At 44.3% G+C, this 18,966-nt stretch overlaps 1 protein-coding gene across 7 annotated transcripts in view; it reads right to left on the bottom strand.

Moving 5' to 3' along the window:
• Positions 1 to 319: 319 nt before the first annotated feature.
• arhgef28a (Rho guanine nucleotide exchange factor (GEF) 28a) overlaps positions 320 to 18,966 on the bottom strand; it is a 53,861-nt gene continuing 35,214 nt past the window's right edge. For all 7 annotated transcript variants that reach the window (XM_080477328.1, XM_080477331.1, XM_080477332.1 and 4 more), the window contains 14 exons: positions 18,772 to 18,912; positions 18,381 to 18,631; positions 18,064 to 18,189; positions 17,865 to 17,982; positions 16,821 to 17,075; positions 16,662 to 16,738; positions 15,640 to 15,818; positions 15,451 to 15,542; positions 15,135 to 15,320; positions 13,712 to 13,911; positions 12,947 to 12,994; positions 11,819 to 12,337; positions 9,503 to 9,788; positions 320 to 2,321 (listed from right to left, as the gene is read on the bottom strand). In XM_080477328.1, coding sequence (XP_080333454.1) covers positions 2,155 to 2,321; positions 9,503 to 9,788; positions 11,819 to 12,337; positions 12,947 to 12,994; positions 13,712 to 13,911; positions 15,135 to 15,320; positions 15,451 to 15,542; positions 15,640 to 15,818; positions 16,662 to 16,738; positions 16,821 to 17,075; positions 17,865 to 17,982; positions 18,064 to 18,189; positions 18,381 to 18,631; positions 18,772 to 18,912 — 2,645 coding nt within the window. In that variant the 3' untranslated portion in view covers positions 320 to 2,154. The remainder of the gene's footprint in view (positions 2,322 to 9,502; positions 9,789 to 11,818; positions 12,338 to 12,946; positions 12,995 to 13,711; positions 13,912 to 15,134; positions 15,321 to 15,450; positions 15,543 to 15,639; positions 15,819 to 16,661; positions 16,739 to 16,820; positions 17,076 to 17,864; positions 17,983 to 18,063; positions 18,190 to 18,380; positions 18,632 to 18,771; positions 18,913 to 18,966) is intronic.

The following is an 18,966-nucleotide window of genomic DNA, read 5'->3' as shown; positions in this document are numbered from 1 at the left end:
CAACCCTAAACAGATTTTAATTAACAGAAATCTTCTGTCCTCTTGTGTATTTGGAAGTTTTATAGGGAAAGATGCCGCAGAGATGATCAGATCCAAGCAATACTGATGCGTGTGTTGTTGTTTTTCATACGAATGCTATTGAGAGGTGCAGTCAGACAGGAAATCATTGACATTCATACACCCGGCCAGCCAGCTGTCACTGCGGGCAACCGAATGGGCAGCTCACTTCACACATCTGTTTGCTCTGCTGGGGGGGAAGGGGGGGGGGGGGGGGGTGGGGGGATGCACACCGAGAACAGGAGGATGAAACACAGCTTTTGTATCCAGGTTCAACTTTATGTTTGTAGCATCGACATTTTTCCACAAATTTCCCAGTCAACGGCTGAAAAAAAAAAAATGCAATCCACAGTTTTGGGTTGTTTTTTTTTTTACAACACAGACCTGAATATGTAGAACGCACGATCTCACAACAAGAAACACACACACACCCGTTCATCTGTCTACCCAGTTACACTTCTATGTACAACACAACCCTTTGACAGTGCACGGCAAAACATTATTCTTTTGTAATAAATAAATAAAAAGCACAAACACTATTTACATCGCACTGAAAACACATGGAAATACTGCCACTTCTTTAGTGTACTAACGGGAACCTGCAACAGTAATTAAACCAAGTCGTTTTCTTTGTTGTTTTTTTTTTTTTTTAATAGTGTTTGTAACACGACCAGGAGACACGCAAGAAATTGGCACGTCGGAGTGTCTCTGCAGGAAAACAATGTAAACCTACAACATGAATATTCAAGTGTGAATAGTTCAGCTTTAAGCACAATAACGTTATTAAGGCAACTTCATTATGATTATTTTCACCCTGTAAGGCCTGTTGTGATTGCTTATGAAGCAAAAGGATCGAATAAAACCTCCACAGCCATTGTGGTCCGTTGACATGAATGCTTTTTGTCTGCATGCAAAAATAAAAAATTCAAATCACAGTGCTCACATGTTAATATTTATCTTTGTTTCACTTTTTTTCTTCGCAGGTGTTTGCTTTACTTATTCATCTGCGAAACCTGCGGGGAGTCTCTCTGCCTTTGAGAGGTTTTGTTCATAAATCAAAAGGCACTTGACAAATTAAATGTTTGACCTGAACACGCAGCGAGATGAAAAGTCAAAATCACCGCACTAAAAGCACTTGAGACGACTACTAATGATTTTTATTACCACATGTCACGGCAATTGGGAACTTTGTGTTCAAAACCATGACCATCTTTGTAAACTGTAAAATTTCACCACGACATGCGAGTAAAATGATTCAGGTTTTTTTTCTTCCTTTTTTCCACCTGCAACTTCTCCGGTGCACAAAAGATCTGGACTCTTCTGCTCACCTCTTTTAAAAACGGAAACATGCTCCATATGAACGGAAATAAATTAGGACTGCAGGTGGCGAGTGGAGTTGGCGCTGTCGCACCTCATCCTTCAATCCTGATGTTACGTGCCGCAGCATTATGTTCGCCTTGAAAATAAACAACACCTGTCTGATAGATTAAAATGAAAAACACAGCAGTTTGCTTCGTGGCAAGACGATCACCTGGTAGAAGAACGCAGCCTGGTGTTTTACCGATAAAGGCTGTCTGCTTTTTACTTTACCTCTCCTCCCTCAGTGGCAGAGCCCATACATCTGGAGCTCGAGGGACGAGATATGTGGGACGGTGAGGGAGTGGCAGCAGGAAGGAGAGATGGGGAAAAGGTGAAAGTTGTCGCTGCAGGGGGAGTATGCAGTCAACATGCGATCTCACACACACACACACACACACACATGCACACACACACACACACACGCACACACACGCACGCACACACACGATCCTGAAAAGTAAGAGACATTGAGCACCCGGTGGTGCCTCGAGCTTAAGGTGCGCGACAGCTTATGTGAGTTTCTTTATGTCTCTTTGTGATTCCAGTAACTCTCTACACGAAAAAAATAAATAAATAATAAAAAAAAAAAAACAGGATGAAAGAAATTTAAAACACAAGTGCTTTCTGAAGTCGATTCAGCACTGAAGCTGAAGCTTTTTTTTTTTTTTTAAGCGTCTTATCTTCCACCCGAGTACCACTTTTTTTTTTTTTTCTTTTTTTTTTGTAGGTTTTCGACATTCAGAGGTACACGATGGTTTCCTCCCTGCCTTCCTCCTCTCTGCCTTCAGTCTCCAAGGAAACGAGCGCGCTGAGGTCCAGCTGACGGTCACCGGGATGCGGCACCGGCGGAAACGGGTCAGAGCCGCTCGCTGTCGACGGCCACGTCTGCCCATTGTAAGTGTGATCTGGTAAAAAGAAGAAAAAGAGAGAGAGAGAGAGCATGGTAAACCCTGTGCAGTATATAGATTTAAGAATCTATATCCAGGCACTGAAAAGCATGTTGAAATGTTCCATACACGTGGTGGCGAGACTGACCCACATGCTTCGAAATACCTCAGCTGATGTGTTGAGCAACAATATGCATCATATCTCGTCGCTTTCCCATTACATTTCCCACACGCAGGCAACTCTACTTCTCTTTAGAGACGTAACTCGGAGCTGTTATCATGTTTTCAAGCGCCAGTTGTCATTTGTAAAATCCAGTTGAAAACCCATTGACCGGGCAAGGCTCCATCATTTAGCAACTAGCGATAAATAATCACACCGCCACATGTTCGATGAGCTCGGTCTAATTGTTCAGTGCCCCCGTTGTCGAATCAGCGACGGCGTACGGATCACCCACAGCTGGCGCGGGCTCTTTGCACCGCCGCCTCCACCGGCGCCGGAGCGCGACGGCTGAACGCACATTCCCCGGGCGATTCATCACCGTCTCTCTACTTAAGGATGTCACTTTCACCATTATCGCTGTCGTCGCAATCAATTGTCAGGGCCCGGTGGCACCTGCCTCCTCACACTTGACAGGACGAGACGGGGAGGGACACGGGACACGGATGTGAACAGCGGCCGTTAACGAGGATCCGAAGTGAAATATTACACGTACGCCAGCTTGTCCTCATTATTAGGGGTGTCCCCTTCAAGGACCGTTATTATTTAACTAAATAAGGTTGGAAGGAGGCCGTTTGCGTGGGCGATACCCCGCCGAGTGCCTCTGTGCGCTTGCATTTCTTACATTTGTGTGCATGGCGGGTGCTGTCTGGCATTAGGGCAGGTGTGCCGTCGTGGTAGCAGATGGCGTGAACTATAAATTGCCTCATTGTGTCCCTGTAGGAGAGTGTCTGCGTTTGATTAATTATATAAGAGTCTGTTAGAGTAGCTCTGTTAGCCATCATATAGGCCTGCCCTCTGATAGATGACGCATCAATGTGCAGCCAGACGATACCAACGCTCAATCTCCGTCTCTGGGCTTAATGAAGTTTCGAGATTTTAAGCATTAAAAAAAAAATCATGTTACAGCACAAACAGCCAACGTCGAAAGAAAATACCAAAATATCAATGAGGCACAACTACATTTCATAATTGCCTGAGCCCATCAGGATATAGTCATTTTAAATTGCTTTAAAAAAAAAAAATGCTGACAGTGCAGTTTTAGTTTCACTGTTTTCATAACACCGCTTTTTCTTCTCTTGGTATCTTTGTTGGAAGAACTGTGTAAATCCTGCTCTATACTAGTCAATGCCAATAAAGCAGTTTTTTTTACATCAGTTGTTTCATACAGCTGTTTCTCACACTGTAATCAGCCTGGAGTTATAAAAAGAGAATGCACATATATATATAAACAGTCACATGGCCTCAACGCTGGTTGAAACTACATAAATTGCGGCAGAATCACAGTATTTGTCTCCTTTAATAGCAGCCTTTTTTAATTGCCTGCATAATCCACCAAGCAGCCTGGCAACTGCTACTCTGATAATACATAGGGGTGTGTGACGCTCGTAAAAGCTAATACGGCCTTCAGCTGTTTGCCTGGAGCACAAGTGCACCGTCAGCTACTGAGGTTTGGAAAGTTCTCACCTTTTCGGTAGTAAAAACCCACAAAGTCGTTAATCTCCAAAGCAGGGCTCTCTGGATCATTAAGTGATGTCAGGTTTATCAGTCGTCAATGAATCATTCCAAGAATTCAAGAATACACACTGACGGTGCTCGGCCTTTTGCATATGTAAAGCAGTCTAGGTACAGGTAGTGAAACATGTTTATATATTACATTTATACAGTTTTCCATCATATTTAATAGGGATGCATGATAACGTGGCAAATATGTAGGTTGGGTGTGTTGAAACATTTTACTTGCCACTTTGGCTGAATGCTTGCTTCTGCAATCGCATTGTCTTTTTGTAGAAACAGTGAAAAATGGCCACTCCTCTAATGGCAGTGCCACGTTTATGTTTGAGGTGGTGCGTCAATGCGACATAATGTGCTCGTTAACAGCTTGCAGCGGCAGAACAGGGCATAACAAACGGAGTGAAAATGAGCAAAAACAATGCAACTGACCTCTATTTATAATTGGCAAAAGAAAATTCATCATCGGAGATATCTGTGTGACGTCATTTTTTTTCCATCATCGAGCCGGTGATCATCGGTTCCAATAGTTATCAGGCATCCTTAATACTGTATTTAATTTAAAATTGGAATTTGGTATCCAAAGGCTTGTCAATTCACATCAAAATCATATAATATCTTTGATATTCAAAGTGCAAAATGGTGTTGTAAAGAACAAATTATACAGAAATGCACCTTGTATGTATGGATTATGAGTACAATAATATAATAAATGCTCATGCAAGTACCTGGAAACTGCACTTTGGGTATAGCAACAAAATATAGAACATGTGCGTGTCACAACTAATTAGCATACCTGACAAAGTAAAACAGATCATGAGCAAATTACTGCCTCAGAAACGATGTGTCATCATAAGTTGGGTATGTCGTATAAGTTCTACAAGGAAGAACTGTCTTCAACAAACATCTGCAGTCTGACATGTGACCTTCATCGCCTCCGACTGTTTCTCACTTCAGCTCGTCAGTTTTCTCTACAACACTTCGTACTTCTTCTGCTTTTACAAATAAAGTTGTTAAGATTTAGAGTCTGTCTCATCTGCAGTGACAACTCTGTTTGTTTGATCAAGAGCTCGCCACATCCTGCTTCTGTAAGTCCTTTTTCTGGCCAATTGTTTTGAAGTGTTGGTTAAGGAAACAGAATCCTGGCCGACATGAGGCAACCCTACCGTCTTTTATCTCACAGTTTAGTGGCAACGCAGCTCCCATTGTGCATCACAATGCTTTAGGAACAAAGTCACAAAGCAGGGCCGTGCATCACGCAGCATATCATGCAAGGTTGGAATTAATCTACATACTTTAAAGTGCACCGGTTTCATCCATCTTTTCTTCGTCGACCCACTCGCGACATTCTCGTGCTTTTGTATCTAAAGGTGAGCAACAAAGGAACTCTGATGCGACTCATCCGACGAGACGTCACTTCAGAAAAATTCCATCCAACTGGTTCGCCGAGATTATATTGTGCAGCAGCAAATTATGGAAATCCAATGAATTAAAAAAGGTGTGTGTGAGAAAGAGAGAGGGTGCACATGAGAAAGCATCTTCACATGCCCAGGTGAGGATGTGAAGTGTAATCATATTTTGATCCATGTGACTGGCAGCACAATGAAGAATTTGCATTTGAAAGAAATTCCTTTTCTCTTCAAAAGAAGAGCCACCAGGTTCCTCCACATACCAGCCGCTGCGCTATCAACTATAAGGTCACACGGGAGAGTTTAAAAACCCCTCGACTGCACATGAAGCACAGGAATGACTTCATATTGGATGCTCAAATCGAGGAAATAATGTGACGACGGTGACTTTTATTTCGCTGTCAAAGATTACAGCATCATGAGGGCATTTATGGGACCCGCTGAGGAGCGGTTAAATACGAGCTGGAGCTCACCCTGTGCAGCAGACAGCGGCGCGGCGGTGTCCGCCGCTGGCTTGTTAACAAGTGACTCAGGTTTCACTGGGGATTGTGCGCGCTCAATAATGAGAAAAGGTTAATAAGCTGATCAATGAGGAGGAGAGTGCGCTGCCTGCTGTGGCTGGTAAACAATACCAGGAACTCCGCATCAGCTGCGGTTAACAATAACAGTATTTTCACAAGGGGCTTGAGGGACAGGACGAATGTGAGCCATAATTTTCCCTGCCCATTGTGGATGTGGAGAGCTGGTGTGAGTAGATTAGGGACGGGCCTGGGCTAACGTGGGAACGTGGCCGACACCTCCCCGGGTGAAACGGATTAATTTGTGCCTGCATCTCTCATTTCTCAGCCCCTGCCTGCCTCCTCCGTTCAACCTGATGCGATGACAAGTCATGCTGTAATGAGTTTTGTAAAGATTTTTCGAGATCGATGTCCCAATCAGTCAACCATCGCCTGTGAACTGTGATTCACATGCTGTTGTCTGCCCCGCCAGTCGATAGATAGAGAAACCATTGATTTTCTTTCTTTTTTTTTTTCCTTTCCCTTTGGCAGGCGAGGGGCCCTCGGATCGCTGCCGGTGCAAGTGGAGGTGGTTTGAGTGGACGGACAGACGAGGCCACACCGGGCCCACAGCCTTGAGAACACAAGAGTGTTGTGTGTGTGTGTGTGTGTGTGTGTGTGTGTGTGTGTGTGTGTGTGTGTGTGTGTGTGTGTGTGTGTGTGTGTGTGTGTGTGTGTGTGTGTGTGTGTGTGTGTGTGTGTGTGTGTGTGTGTGTGTGTGTGTGTGTGTGTGTGTGTACTGTATGCTCTCGCTCACATCCATGGGTGAAACCAGTGCGAAGCGCAAGGTTTGTTTACATTCTCACAGGCAGCGGGTTTCTCGATAGCAGCACTGCAGCTGAAGTTGTGCAACGCTGCACCGCCCGCACAGCGGGCAACACGCAAAACATTCAAATCAACTGGTGTGAGCGATCGAGTAACTTAATGCATGCAGATTAGTGCTCAAATATCTAATTCAAGCAGGGTGGAGACACCGTTACATTGCAACTTGCACCGTATCGGTGAACTCCGACAAAGTTCACAGTGGTTCAAATATGAAGCCACAGCCTGGTGATTTCTAGTCAGAAATATTGGTAAGGAGTTGATCCAGTGTGGGACCACGACAAGGGGAAATGGTACTCAACAAAACTGAACTTTCATGTCGCTAAAAATTTGTGGCTTGGATCAGATTTTGATTAGAAATAAATAAATGAATAATAAAAAAACTACTTTATGAATCTCTATTGGTCATTTTATTTCAATGGTGATTTTAATGCAGTCGAACATGAGAATGGGGAACCTTTAATTGGTAGCTGCACATGTATTAACATTAACAAAGATAACCAAACCACGTCATCTTGAGTGCTCCAGTGGAAGCTACAGGGAATTGAACTGCTAAGATAACCAGGTCTGTAGATCACAACTTCACCTATATCCACAGGAAGTGCCGTGAAAAGTCCAGAATAAAAGTTAAAAGCTAGTCCTCACAGTCTATAATCACACATAGTTGTGATGGAAGTATGTTTAAAAGTCATTAAAATGTATATATTTTTTTAGACTATCAAAGACCTCATAGCATGTTTTAAGGGACCGTTTCAGTTGTTCAATTGGTAATCAATACACAAAATGGATAACACAAGCACCTGTTCAAAAATCTGGAACTATGACACGCATACTTTACACATGATAAAATAAAAATGCAAGAGAAGAAAAAGGGAGAAAAGAAATTTTCAGCTAACTGCATCCAGTTAATATCCAAACATACGGTAAACTATAATGGGATGTATAAAAATTGAGAAATTCAAGATAGAGAACAGACAAATATTAAGACGATGACGATGAATCCATACAAGATGAAAAAATGTAATACTAGTGGTAGTTGAAACCAAGTGTTTTCTTCAGTATATTTTTCCCTACTTTAGCTGAGGACAGTATTTTCTACGGTGTATGGACATCGGCAGCCGACAATTCCAAGATCCCCAATTTTAACAAGCCGAGAATCCACCGTCTGATGTTGAGCGCCTGAGAGTGTTTCCGTCGAGTTATCGTCATTTTAGCAGCTGTCAGATCAGTTTTTAGGCTGATTCAGGCTGGTGATATTCAGTTTTGAAAGTTCATTCAGCATCGTAATGTGAACTGTAGCAGCAACTGACGCGGATAACTGATGCAACGTCAAAACCCCGAGAAACTGGAGGTGAGTGAGACATCATGTTTGAGTACAAAGACAGCACAGGGGAGAGAGAGTCCATTAGCTTCAGGTGATAAAGTTTACGAGGAAGTTGAATAATGTATAAAGTTGAAATGCATCTGTTGGTGGTCATAGTTGCGAAAAGCCTACGTAATGCTCACCCAACCAGCCTTCCAGTTAAATCCTGGCTCCAGCATCTACGAAAAGTGGTTTTTCTATCGTATATTCTTCTGTCGTCTTAATATTGAGCACTGCTGTTGCTTTGGGCCCGTTCAGACCTGGTGTTAACATGCGTTTTCGGGTGATCACATCACAAATGGCGATTTCCCAAGGTGCTCTGGGGCGCATCGGACCACACGGGCTTTGTAGTGTGAACAGCAAGTATTGCGGGACAGTGTCGTCGCAGGAAAATGCGACGTACGTTATTTCATTTCAGAGACTGCTCCGGTCTGAGTCTTTCCAATAAAACTGTGGAAAACAACATGGGCGTCAGTGCCTGGGGGTCTGCAGAGACCTGGTGCCTTATAGCAGCCTGGGCAGAGGAGACCCTGCAATCAGAGACACAATGCGATCTGAAGTGGTTCGCCCGAAAGGCGTGATACGGCCAAATGTAAACAGTCTGCGTCGGCTCTCGCCACATGTTATTGGATCACCCATAGCGCCAGGTCTGTAGAGGCCCTTTGTGTGGTTTGTTCACGCCCTGATTTGTGTGGCTCACTGTAACTCTAGTTTACGTGCAGAAAAAGCAACCCAACTTTAACTTTTGCTTTTTGCTGGACTAGGCAGATGAATGATTGAATCTACAATGATAGAAACCAGAGTGGATTTCCGTCGTATTTTTCTGTCCTATCCTTTTCTCTTCTGTCCCCTCACCCCAGCCTGAACAGCAGAAAGCCATCGCCTCTGAGCCTGGGTCTGCAAATGTTTCTTCCTATATAAACGGGAGGTTTTCCTTTCCACAGTCGCTTATACTTTGCTCATGTGCAATTATTGGGTTTTTCTCTGTAAAAGTGCCCTGAAATGACTTTGTTGTATTTGGCGCTATATAAATAAAGTTGAATTAAAATCGAAACCATCACGAGCTGGATTGTGCTCCCTCCTTGCACAAGTGATGCATATGTGTGAATGCTTTGTGCTTTTTGCAGCTTTGTTTGTTTGTTGTATGGATTCGACAGCAGGAAGGCACTGCTGCGTCAGCGCCTTTTCTGATGGCTGCACTTTATGTTTTGCAGCTTGGAGAATATTTTTCATTTTTAAATACAAATATTCTGACCCAAAGTTCATCCTGAAATTGCTTTACGACATATAGACACAAACGTGAGCGACTTGGTTCTCACCAGTGGTTGTGTGCTGCAGTCCAAACCTGCCTGCAGGGCTGTAGATGTATCCCGCCTCCTTCACCCATCCCTGGGAGTCCGAGTCTTGGCTGTGGGGGGTCTTCCCCGTGGGGGGCTGTCTGCTGCTGGATTTGGCCAGCAGCGTGTTGAGGCAATTGTGGGTGCTGGGGTCATTTCTTTTTTGGTGGAAGTGTCGATTGTTGATGATGGTGCTGGTCAGTGCAGCTTCGTTCACAAACACGGAGCCATTACCCTCGAGGTCCCTGGATTGACTCGGTGTCGTGTCCTGAAGGGTTTGGGGGGGGGGGGGGGGGGGGGGGACGATAAAATGTCAGAGTTCCATTCAGAGCAGGCAGAGATGTATATCAGGATGAAAGAAAACTGAAAAGCAAAGGAAGCTTATATTTGTGCCCGTATTCGAGCTTCTAAAATAAAATGTCATGTTGATGGTTGGATAACGTCCACACCTGGGAAACCTTTCAACAATGCACCTTTCAACTGCACTCATGCATTTGCATGTGGGAACAGGAAACACATTTGACAACATAACAGACACAAAAACAATAGATGATAGTTATGATTCTATTTTTAAAAAATAAAAATAAAAAATGAACTGAACTACAAAAGTGATTCACCAAGGATCAATTATTCCATCTGTATGTAATAAATAACACTGTCTATATTCGCTCAGGTGTTGAGATATCGCTTTCTGGGACTTTAGCCTCCAGCCTAGTGTAATGGATGTGAATGAGATTTCATTTATATTGCTCAGAGAACTGAAAAACTACCGAGTGTGAATAATATAGAGACTTTACAGTGGCAAGTTTTTATAGAAACTATCACAGTGATGGAGAGCGACTTCCATAAAAACTGAAAACTGTTCAGAGCAGGTTCTCATGGATCACCCTCAGTAATGAAAAGGCCGTTTCTGAAAAGGAAATTTTGCACATGAAGTTTTAAAACTGGAAAATAATTCAAAGGTTCGACAATGGGGAAATTTTTTTTTATCATTGCACTGGAATAAAGGCTAAATTCTGACAGCTGCATATCTCAAACCCCTGAATGAATAAGAAAAGTAGACAATCAGAGGTAATAAAGAAATAAGCTTGGAGTGAATTGGTTGAGTGTGATTTATGTTGAATGGTGTCAGTGCAGTTCGCTGAAGCCTCTGGCTCCTTCTGTCCTCTGCCTCCACCCACCCCTTCCCTCTCTTGTCCCATCTCCACAACAACACCGCCGTTCCTCTGCTGAGCAACGGCAGCACCGCTAATTAGAACTGACCTGAAAGCTGGTGTGTGTGTGTGTGTGTGTGTGTGTGTGTGTGTGTGTGTGTGTGTGTGTGTGTGTGTGTGTGTGTGTGTGTGTGTGTGTGTGTGTGTGTGTGTGTGTGTGTGTGTGTGTGTGTGTGTGTGTGTGTGTGTGTCATTCGATCCGTCTCTGACCCTCTGAACTGCAGCCTCTGGCTAAAACATTAGCAGGGATACATTAGGCCCTCCACTGCCTCCGCACGTCTTTGTCAGACCACCGCTATCACGTCTGCCTCCGCACCGACTCAAATAGATGAATGAATGGAGAAAAAAAAATAAAAAATAGCCAAGAGAGCGCCATCATGCTTTGCTGGGAAAAGCCTGACGGTGGTGTGTAAATTAATGAGCGAGAGAGAGAGCGAATATCGCTTCCCGATTCCGCTGGTTGGGGTGTCTTCCGACTTGGTTACACCTGCTGAGCCGAGCAGCACGAACCCAGGGGAGGCTCACCTGATGTATGGCCCGTATTAGTTTTCACCATTGCTGCTTATTCGTTGTGAGCTGCGTCGGGACTTAAAGGGCAGGGAGAACAGTGCACCCTTTATCCTCTGTGCCCTCCAGCTGCGGAGGACATTTCACTGTAATGCTCTCAAACAAAGTGCCAATAATTTAAGTCCTTTTGGACACGACTGATTGGTTTCTTGAGCCCTGTGCCTCTGGTTTTAATTATTTTGTCGGAGCTTTTATTTGCAATGGTTTAATTATCATCAATCATTAGGATGTTTATTGGTGAGTGGAGCTGCTCGAGCACTAAGACAAATGATGCTGAAATTGCTCTCATTATCGCAGGTCGTACATCAAGAGGGGATTGAGCTGCTCCGTGTAAATGAGTGAACCGGTGTAATTCAAGTTGATGGCAGTCTTAGAAAAGCTTATCATTTATGGTATTAGTTGAGAAATACTCCATGAGCACTGCATATCTATATTACACCCCAGATAGGATTAAGAGTTTGCCTAGCCGTTGGTTTTTGCCTCGAGTGATTTGAAGACCTGCGTTCACACCGCTTACCTGGTGCCCGTCCAGAGGGATGACCATGTGGGGAATCACAGCGGGCAGGCTGCTTTGCCGCCCGTGTTTCCAGGTCTGGAGCAGCGTCTGGTGGTTCTCCAGACGCTCGCGCTCCTTCTCCACACTCCTCTGGCCTTCCCTGAGCCGCTCCAAGCTCTGCTGGTACTCCTCCAGCTGTTCGTCCAGCTCTTCCCTCTCCTGCCTCAGCTTCTCCACTTCCAGCAGGCACTGCTGCTCCCTCTGCTCCAGCCGGCTCTCCAGCTCCCCCTGTTGGCTCTCTCTGGCCTGGCACTCCCGCTCCCAGCGCTCCCTGTCCTGGCGCAGTCGGTCCCGGAGCCGCTGGGCCGCCACCACCTCCTCCTTCTGCTTCCCCAGGTTGCGCTGTTTCTCCTGCTCCTGCAGCGTGTTGACCCGGACACTCGGGAGGCGCAGGCGTTGGGCGCGAGGCAAAACGCGCCCGCCCTCCTGGAGGAGAAGCCTCTGGACCTCGTAGCAGCTGTCCTGCATGGTCACCACCGCCTTGGAGCGACAAAGTGATGAAGTTCATGAAAATGCATTGGTTCAACCACGCATGCATGCATCCTTGCAAACAGGCAGTCAAGTGATTTGAAAGGCAAAATAAATCCTGACCAGGCTCAGCTGGTGGCCTAGGCTTTTTATGCGGGCACATACTCAAAGGATCCCTTTGTTCACTCCGCACACACACAGAAGGATGCAAAACTTTGAATATGAAAATCACATTGTCATCAAAACCCCCGAAACCTGAACAACCAAGCGAGACGCGTGCCCTAGGTAAATTTAATAAACATATTCTCTCCACCCAAATTTAAATTTTGCACCAAGGCACAGTATGTATACAAAGGAAGAGAAGACTCTCCTTTGTCTCCAAGAAGAAAGGGGATCAATGTGATGAGTTACTATAGCTCGCTACCTTCGGCTTCAAACAGGTCTCTTCTGTTTATTGAAGCAGTAGTGCTGCAGGTATATTAAAGCCTGCCGCTCATACAACACGTACGTGCTCACACTGAGAGCAAAGGAAGCCTCCTTGTTCGCAGAGCTTGACATATATGATGGCAGAGAGATAGTTCTTAAAAAGCTTGCTGGTTGTTTTCCTGAGTTTTCTCTTACCTGCAGACTGTACAGCAGCTGAGTCAGGTTTTGGACACTTTGAACAACCTGTTGATGGAGAAAAATCCCACATGTAATGAACATCAATGTCTCCTATACATGATACATTCTCACTGCTGAATAATTAGCTGAAGAGGAAACTACATTTCTTCCTGGCTTGGCAAGATGAAAAAAAAAAAAAAAAGAAGCTATTTCAAGTTGCATTCATGCAACATTTGTGCCCCCTTGAGGCAGCTTTTAGATCTACAACACTATTGAAAGTTAAACATCACAGAGAAATTGAAAAGAAAACTATTCTCACTCATTGTAGTAATTTTCCTCACAGGTCACAGAGAGCTACAAACAGCGACATGGTAATTGGAATAAGTCTCCATATCCATATTCAATATCTCGAATACCTTTGGGAGGTAAATGGCCTCCCTTTATTATGAGCTTATCAATCATTCATTGCATTAAGACCGAAATGTAATCCTAATAGACTCTGCTGAATTATTAAAACAGCTGTTGGCAATCCAGAGCCACACATCTGTAAAGACATGGAAAGAGGCATTCATGCAGCCTGTAAGAGGCTTTAATCATCCACAATACCTCGAAAATACCACTGTACCTCCACCACCACAGCAACATTAATGGAGAGAGCATTACACCATAAAGCAGCATCAATATTTAACTCAAAACCAATTTAATTTACAATCACGATTTATAGCACAAATTCACACATGAATCTCTAGGAGCTGAACATATTTTAGACGCTAGAATATTTACCTTGACCTCGATGTCACTCGTATTTGCGCTTTGTGAGCGTGTCAGGGACTGGAGGGCGAAGGCTTCAGGCCGGCTCCCCTCGTTGGCCTCGGGGTTTTCACAGTCTGGGCTGACTGGAAACACAGGGTCCGTCTCCACATGCTGGCCGGGGCTCGGTGGAAAACAGGTCTTGGATGACAGCGTGGCTTTCAGTTTCTCAGCTGTAAAAAAAAAACAAAAACACAAGAAATAAGTTTAACTCAATCAACAAAAATCATCGATATTTACACAATAGAATTACTGCATCTATCTGCCCCCATTTAAAATGATTTAATCATCGTGAAATAAATTGTAGGGTTCCAGTCAGGGCCAGGTCTTTCTACATGTAGTTTTGCATGTTCTCCATGTGCGTGCATGAGGCAAGCGAGGTTAATTTTTGACTTGAATTTCTTTTACGAATTGTACGGATATGTGTACGAGTGTGTTTGATCGTCTATCTCTCTGTTTTTCCCGTCCAGTGTGCATCCCCATCTCACCAATTTTGACTGAGATTGACCCTGGATTGGATAAAACAGTATGGAAGATGGATGGATGGATGGATGGATGGAAATGCATTAATTATTACTGGTTACATTTCTATTTTTATTATTTAGCTAATGTACTTTGTTTTTTTAATAAATTAATCTTTGAAATTTAAAATGGTGTTTCCTCAGGTCCCAGGACCTCAGGACGTCTCCCCTTCTCTTCCAAATGGTTTCTACAGTTCACACTAGCCAGCCTTGTCAAGGAAACAAAATGAAGTGGTTTCGATAAGGGGCAAAAACTCTTCCAGGACATACTGTATAACCATATTTAACTGACCTGACCAAAAAATTAAAATTAAAATAAAAAAGCTGCAAAAAAAATATCCCCAAATGCAGCAAACATAAAACCTGTTGCATCATAAGCAAAGCTTAGCTCCCTGTATCGTTCATACTTCACTTTACCATTTCTATTCTTTTCCACCACAATTTAAAAATAATGTAATGTGCCGATTTCACAGGTACAAGATGTGATCGGCAAATTACGCAAATATTTTAGATCATATGTAATTAAACTAAATGCATAACTGATGCTGTTCCTTTGATTAGTGGATTCATAGCTTTGATGCTTTACACACCAGGTAGTTAAATGTCACTATAATGTAATGTTGCATAGCGGCTTCCATCTTTAAGCACATTTTACTGGAGTCACGTATGAGAAAACCAAGCTGTGCTTGTAAAACACAGTTGTATTGAGCTGAAAACTATCTTCGGGGAGGTTACAAAGGCCGACTGACATTACATAACTATGAAAAGTAAAGTTTAAGTGCTATCGTTGCTTGGGAGAAAAATTAAAAAAGCCAAAACCTGAGCAGAACTACGTCTGTGTTTTCTGCAGGTTACAGTGTATGTAAAAGTCTTACCCTCTTGCAGAGCTGCAGCCAGCAGCTCAGCCGCCTGGGGCAGCTCCTCGGAGTGCGGCTGGGCCAGCAGTCGCCATTCAACTACCGAAGTATCAGTCCTCCCACTCAGAACCGAGAGGTCTGCGTAGATCTGCAGCTTCTCCTCCAGGCTGGAGCAGATCTGCTGGTCCTGGCTCATCAAACTCTCTGAAACACGGGTTCGCCGGGTCAAGGATTGTACAGTGATGGCTCACGGGTAGTAAATAATACATGTATTCGGAGAATAAGTAAGCAATGCCACAGTTCTCTGAAAAAAGAAAAGAAAAGAAAATAAGACCTTGTAACTTTTGGATCTTCTGGATACGAGCCTCAGCAGCTCGCTTCTCCTCCTCAGATTCACTCGTGTACTCCTCTTCTTCCTCCGGACAGCTAATTGGAGGGGAGAGTAAAGTAGATGCATATCTGAGCACGATAGAAGGTGAATTCCCAATCCTCAACATCCCCCGTCTCCACAGTGCATACACACCTTTCCACGGCGTCTCGAATGAGCCTCATCCAAGTGTTTCGTTCCTCTTTGGATGAGGTGTGGACCTCGTACATTTCAGGCCCGGCTGCTGAGGCGCTGATCAAAAACATCCCTTTTTCTTCATTTGCGACCTCACGAACGATCAGCTTCTGCAACGCGATGACTGGAGGCTTCTGGTCCTGAAAGACAGAGAACATAGGCCTCATTCACACTGCAGGGAAAAGTGACGAAATTCAGATTTGTTTGCTCACAAGTGACCCTCATCCGACCTCTTTTGCAGCCACGTGAAAGCGCCATTCAGATTTTTTTTTTCACACCAGACCCAGGCCTTGTTCATACGTGGTACCAATCTGGATATTTTTCGACACGTTATTGACATGTGCCTGACGTCACGGATGAGCGCCGGAGGAAGCGGCTCCACCAAAATGTTAAAAGTTGTTAAAAGCTGTTCTCTCTTTTTTCCTCATTCTCCTTCTTCTTTCCTTCGTCATGTTGTCTTGATTTTGTCGGCTCATATTTAACAACCACTTGAAAATTAATCTACAGGCTCTGACCTCTGTTGCCAGATATGGCGGGTATCCCCCAATCGGGGAGCCAAACTCTCTTACCTTTTAACTTTGTTTATTTTGTGCATTTGCACGTTTATGGCATGTTCTATATTACGCATTGAATAATTTAACACGATTTCTACACAGGCTGTGATTTAGGCTGTTTTTTTATTGATTGTGTGGGTTTTACGTTGTTTGGGCTGGAAACAAGTGAGTCAAATCTGGCAACCCTGGTGCTGACCGGCGTGCCATGCGTAAATAGCGTGCACGGCGGGATTTCATGTCATCTTCTGCGCTCTGGGGCCCGAAAACATCCGGTCCGATCACGTTCACACAGCAGGTCGCGCAAAAAAATTGGAATTGAGCATCAAGACCTGCGGTGTGAACGAAGCCATATTGTCTTATTTGATTTGAGAGTCCTACAACCTGACCAGAAGTCAGCCACAAAAGAGCGTATAAGACAAGAACGCCTACCACCGTGGCAAATGTGAACTTCTGGTCTTTCTCTTGCAGGAAGATGAGTGCGTCTGTGAGAAGCAGCGCCAGGACATCTGTGACAGTCAGAATGAGTAATTATTCAACTTTGGCATTATTGACCTGTTAAAACATCACATAACACGCAGCAGGTCTTACCCTTTAGTCGCCCGGTGGCCGTCTTCCACAGGAGCAGCCCCTGGTGTTTGAGCCTCTGCCCCGGGCCCATCATGTCCTGCTTGCGGAACGCGTGTCCGTTCTTCAGCTTGGCTGAGCTCCGGTTCTCCATGCGGTTCCACACTGCCTGCAGCCTCTGGTGATGCTCGTATTCGCTCACCCTCAGGTCCACGGCTGCAATCACGTCTCGGATCTGAGCCAGGGCCTTGGAGAGGTCGGCGTGCTCCTCTGTCCCCTCTGATGGATGAAGAGAAAGACGTATCAACACTGAAATAGTCATTATGCCTTTAAAAATGTGTATTATCAACTTCAATGCAGAGTTTTTTCTTATGTTTTGTTCTTCTCCAGACTGATGAACCGCCATGTTGCAAATATAATTCCTTCTATTTGTCTGCATTTGTTGTTGTTAGCAGATATTCTCTACTTAGTTTTGGGGCATTTCAATATAGTGAAGCAGAAATTTTAAAAGCAGAAGATAAGGCATGGAAGGATTCAATGAACAGTCCCTAATCGTTGTCGTTATGTAGGTCTGAATCCCAAACAAAAAAAGAAATTCAATACCAATAGGTCAATTCAGAACAAAATTGCATTAAAAAAAAACAAGCATCTGTCATTTTATTTAGATTATTTACTCAACAAATAAGTAATTTTAATCTTTTACATGATTAGTCAAAACGTATAGGTATGAAAAATAAAAAATGTAATTGTAAAAAGGCAGTTGTCTGTTGGTACACATAAGTGGAGCTAAAAAAGAAAAAAAAAACACAGAAATATGAAATCCTATTTCATTCAATCATCCTTTTTCAAATGTTTTATTTAAAGATAGATTTCTTGTAAAGACAATAAATCTAGAATTGTACTATTATTATTACTATTGAATAAATGTTTGGAATTTTTTAGTTCAAATGTTATGAGTGTAGAAACCCCTTTTTATTTCTTTAAGATATGCGTCTGTATTTTGTCTTCTGCATTTATGTGGGTGAAGGCAGTTGTTTGTGTGTCCTGCAGGGGGCAGTAAATACTGACCTTGCGTGTACTGCAGGATCCTCTCCAGCAGCACTGGGTACTTTGTAATCCTTTGGGTCACCAGCAAGATGCACCCTGGGATCTCCCTTCGTCGCACCAAGGAATTACTACCTTGTTGCTTCAAGACATAAAATCGAGAGTTACGCTCCGGTTTTCCCCAAGTTAAATGATTTTAGAGGAGTAGAAATGGTTAAAGTACCTTAAGGAAGCTTTGAAATCTTTTGTTATGTTGCTGGAGTTCTTTGAAAAAGCTGACGGCCTCATTGTGATGGCTGCAGAAGTCTCCATACACCTGCTTGGTTTTTTCACCGTTCTCATCTGAAAACTGCAAAACACACCGTCAGTGAAAGCCGCTCTCTCTCTCTCTCTCTCTCTCTCTCTCCCTCCCTCCCTCCCTCCCTCCCTCCCTCCCTCCCTCCCTCCCTCCCTCCCTCCCTCCCTCTCCCTCTCCCTCTCCCTCTCCCTCTCCCTCTCCCTCTCTCCACCGCGGATCTCTGCCGAGACGCCGGCGCTGACCTGCTGCAGGAGGACGTCCCCTATTCGCTGGATGAGGTAGTTCCTGTGCCCCGGGGGCTGGGCCGAGTTGTGCCGGCGTTCCTTCATGGCGGCGAAGAAGGCGTGATGAAAGAGCAGCAGCTGATCCAGGCAGGGGAAGACCCGCTCCACCGCCTCCGTGTCCAGCTGCACTTCCTCCTTCATGCCTCGCCTGAAGACCTCGGCCATGATGTGCAGAGTTTGCAGGTGATGAAGCTCGGTCTGCATCAGCTCTGCAATCGGAGTCATAACAACCAAAAAGGATGAATCCGTCACTCAATTACAGCAATGCGGTTACAGAAAATATCCAAATATATATATATTTTTTATTTACAAATGACTGGTGCTTAAAGACAATGACACGCTCGCTCACCATAGATGACGTCCTGCCTCTTGACGGCTCGTTTGTCCTGCTTCTTGCAGAACTTGTGCTCCACCGTCAGACTCCACGACTCGGCCTCGTAATCCGACGACTCAGCCGAGATGTTGCCGTGGATGAACGAGTCCACGCAGTCTGTGCGGGGAGAGTCACATTTCACTCTTTATCGGGCCGGCCAATTTACTCGTC

This window comes from Lipophrys pholis (assembly GCF_963383615.2).
Source record: "Lipophrys pholis genome assembly, chromosome: 12".
Taxonomy (NCBI): Eukaryota; Metazoa; Chordata; class Actinopteri; order Blenniiformes; family Blenniidae; genus Lipophrys; species Lipophrys pholis.
Note: the sequence above shows the minus strand (reverse complement) of the source record. Positions and strands in the feature narration are given on the sequence as shown.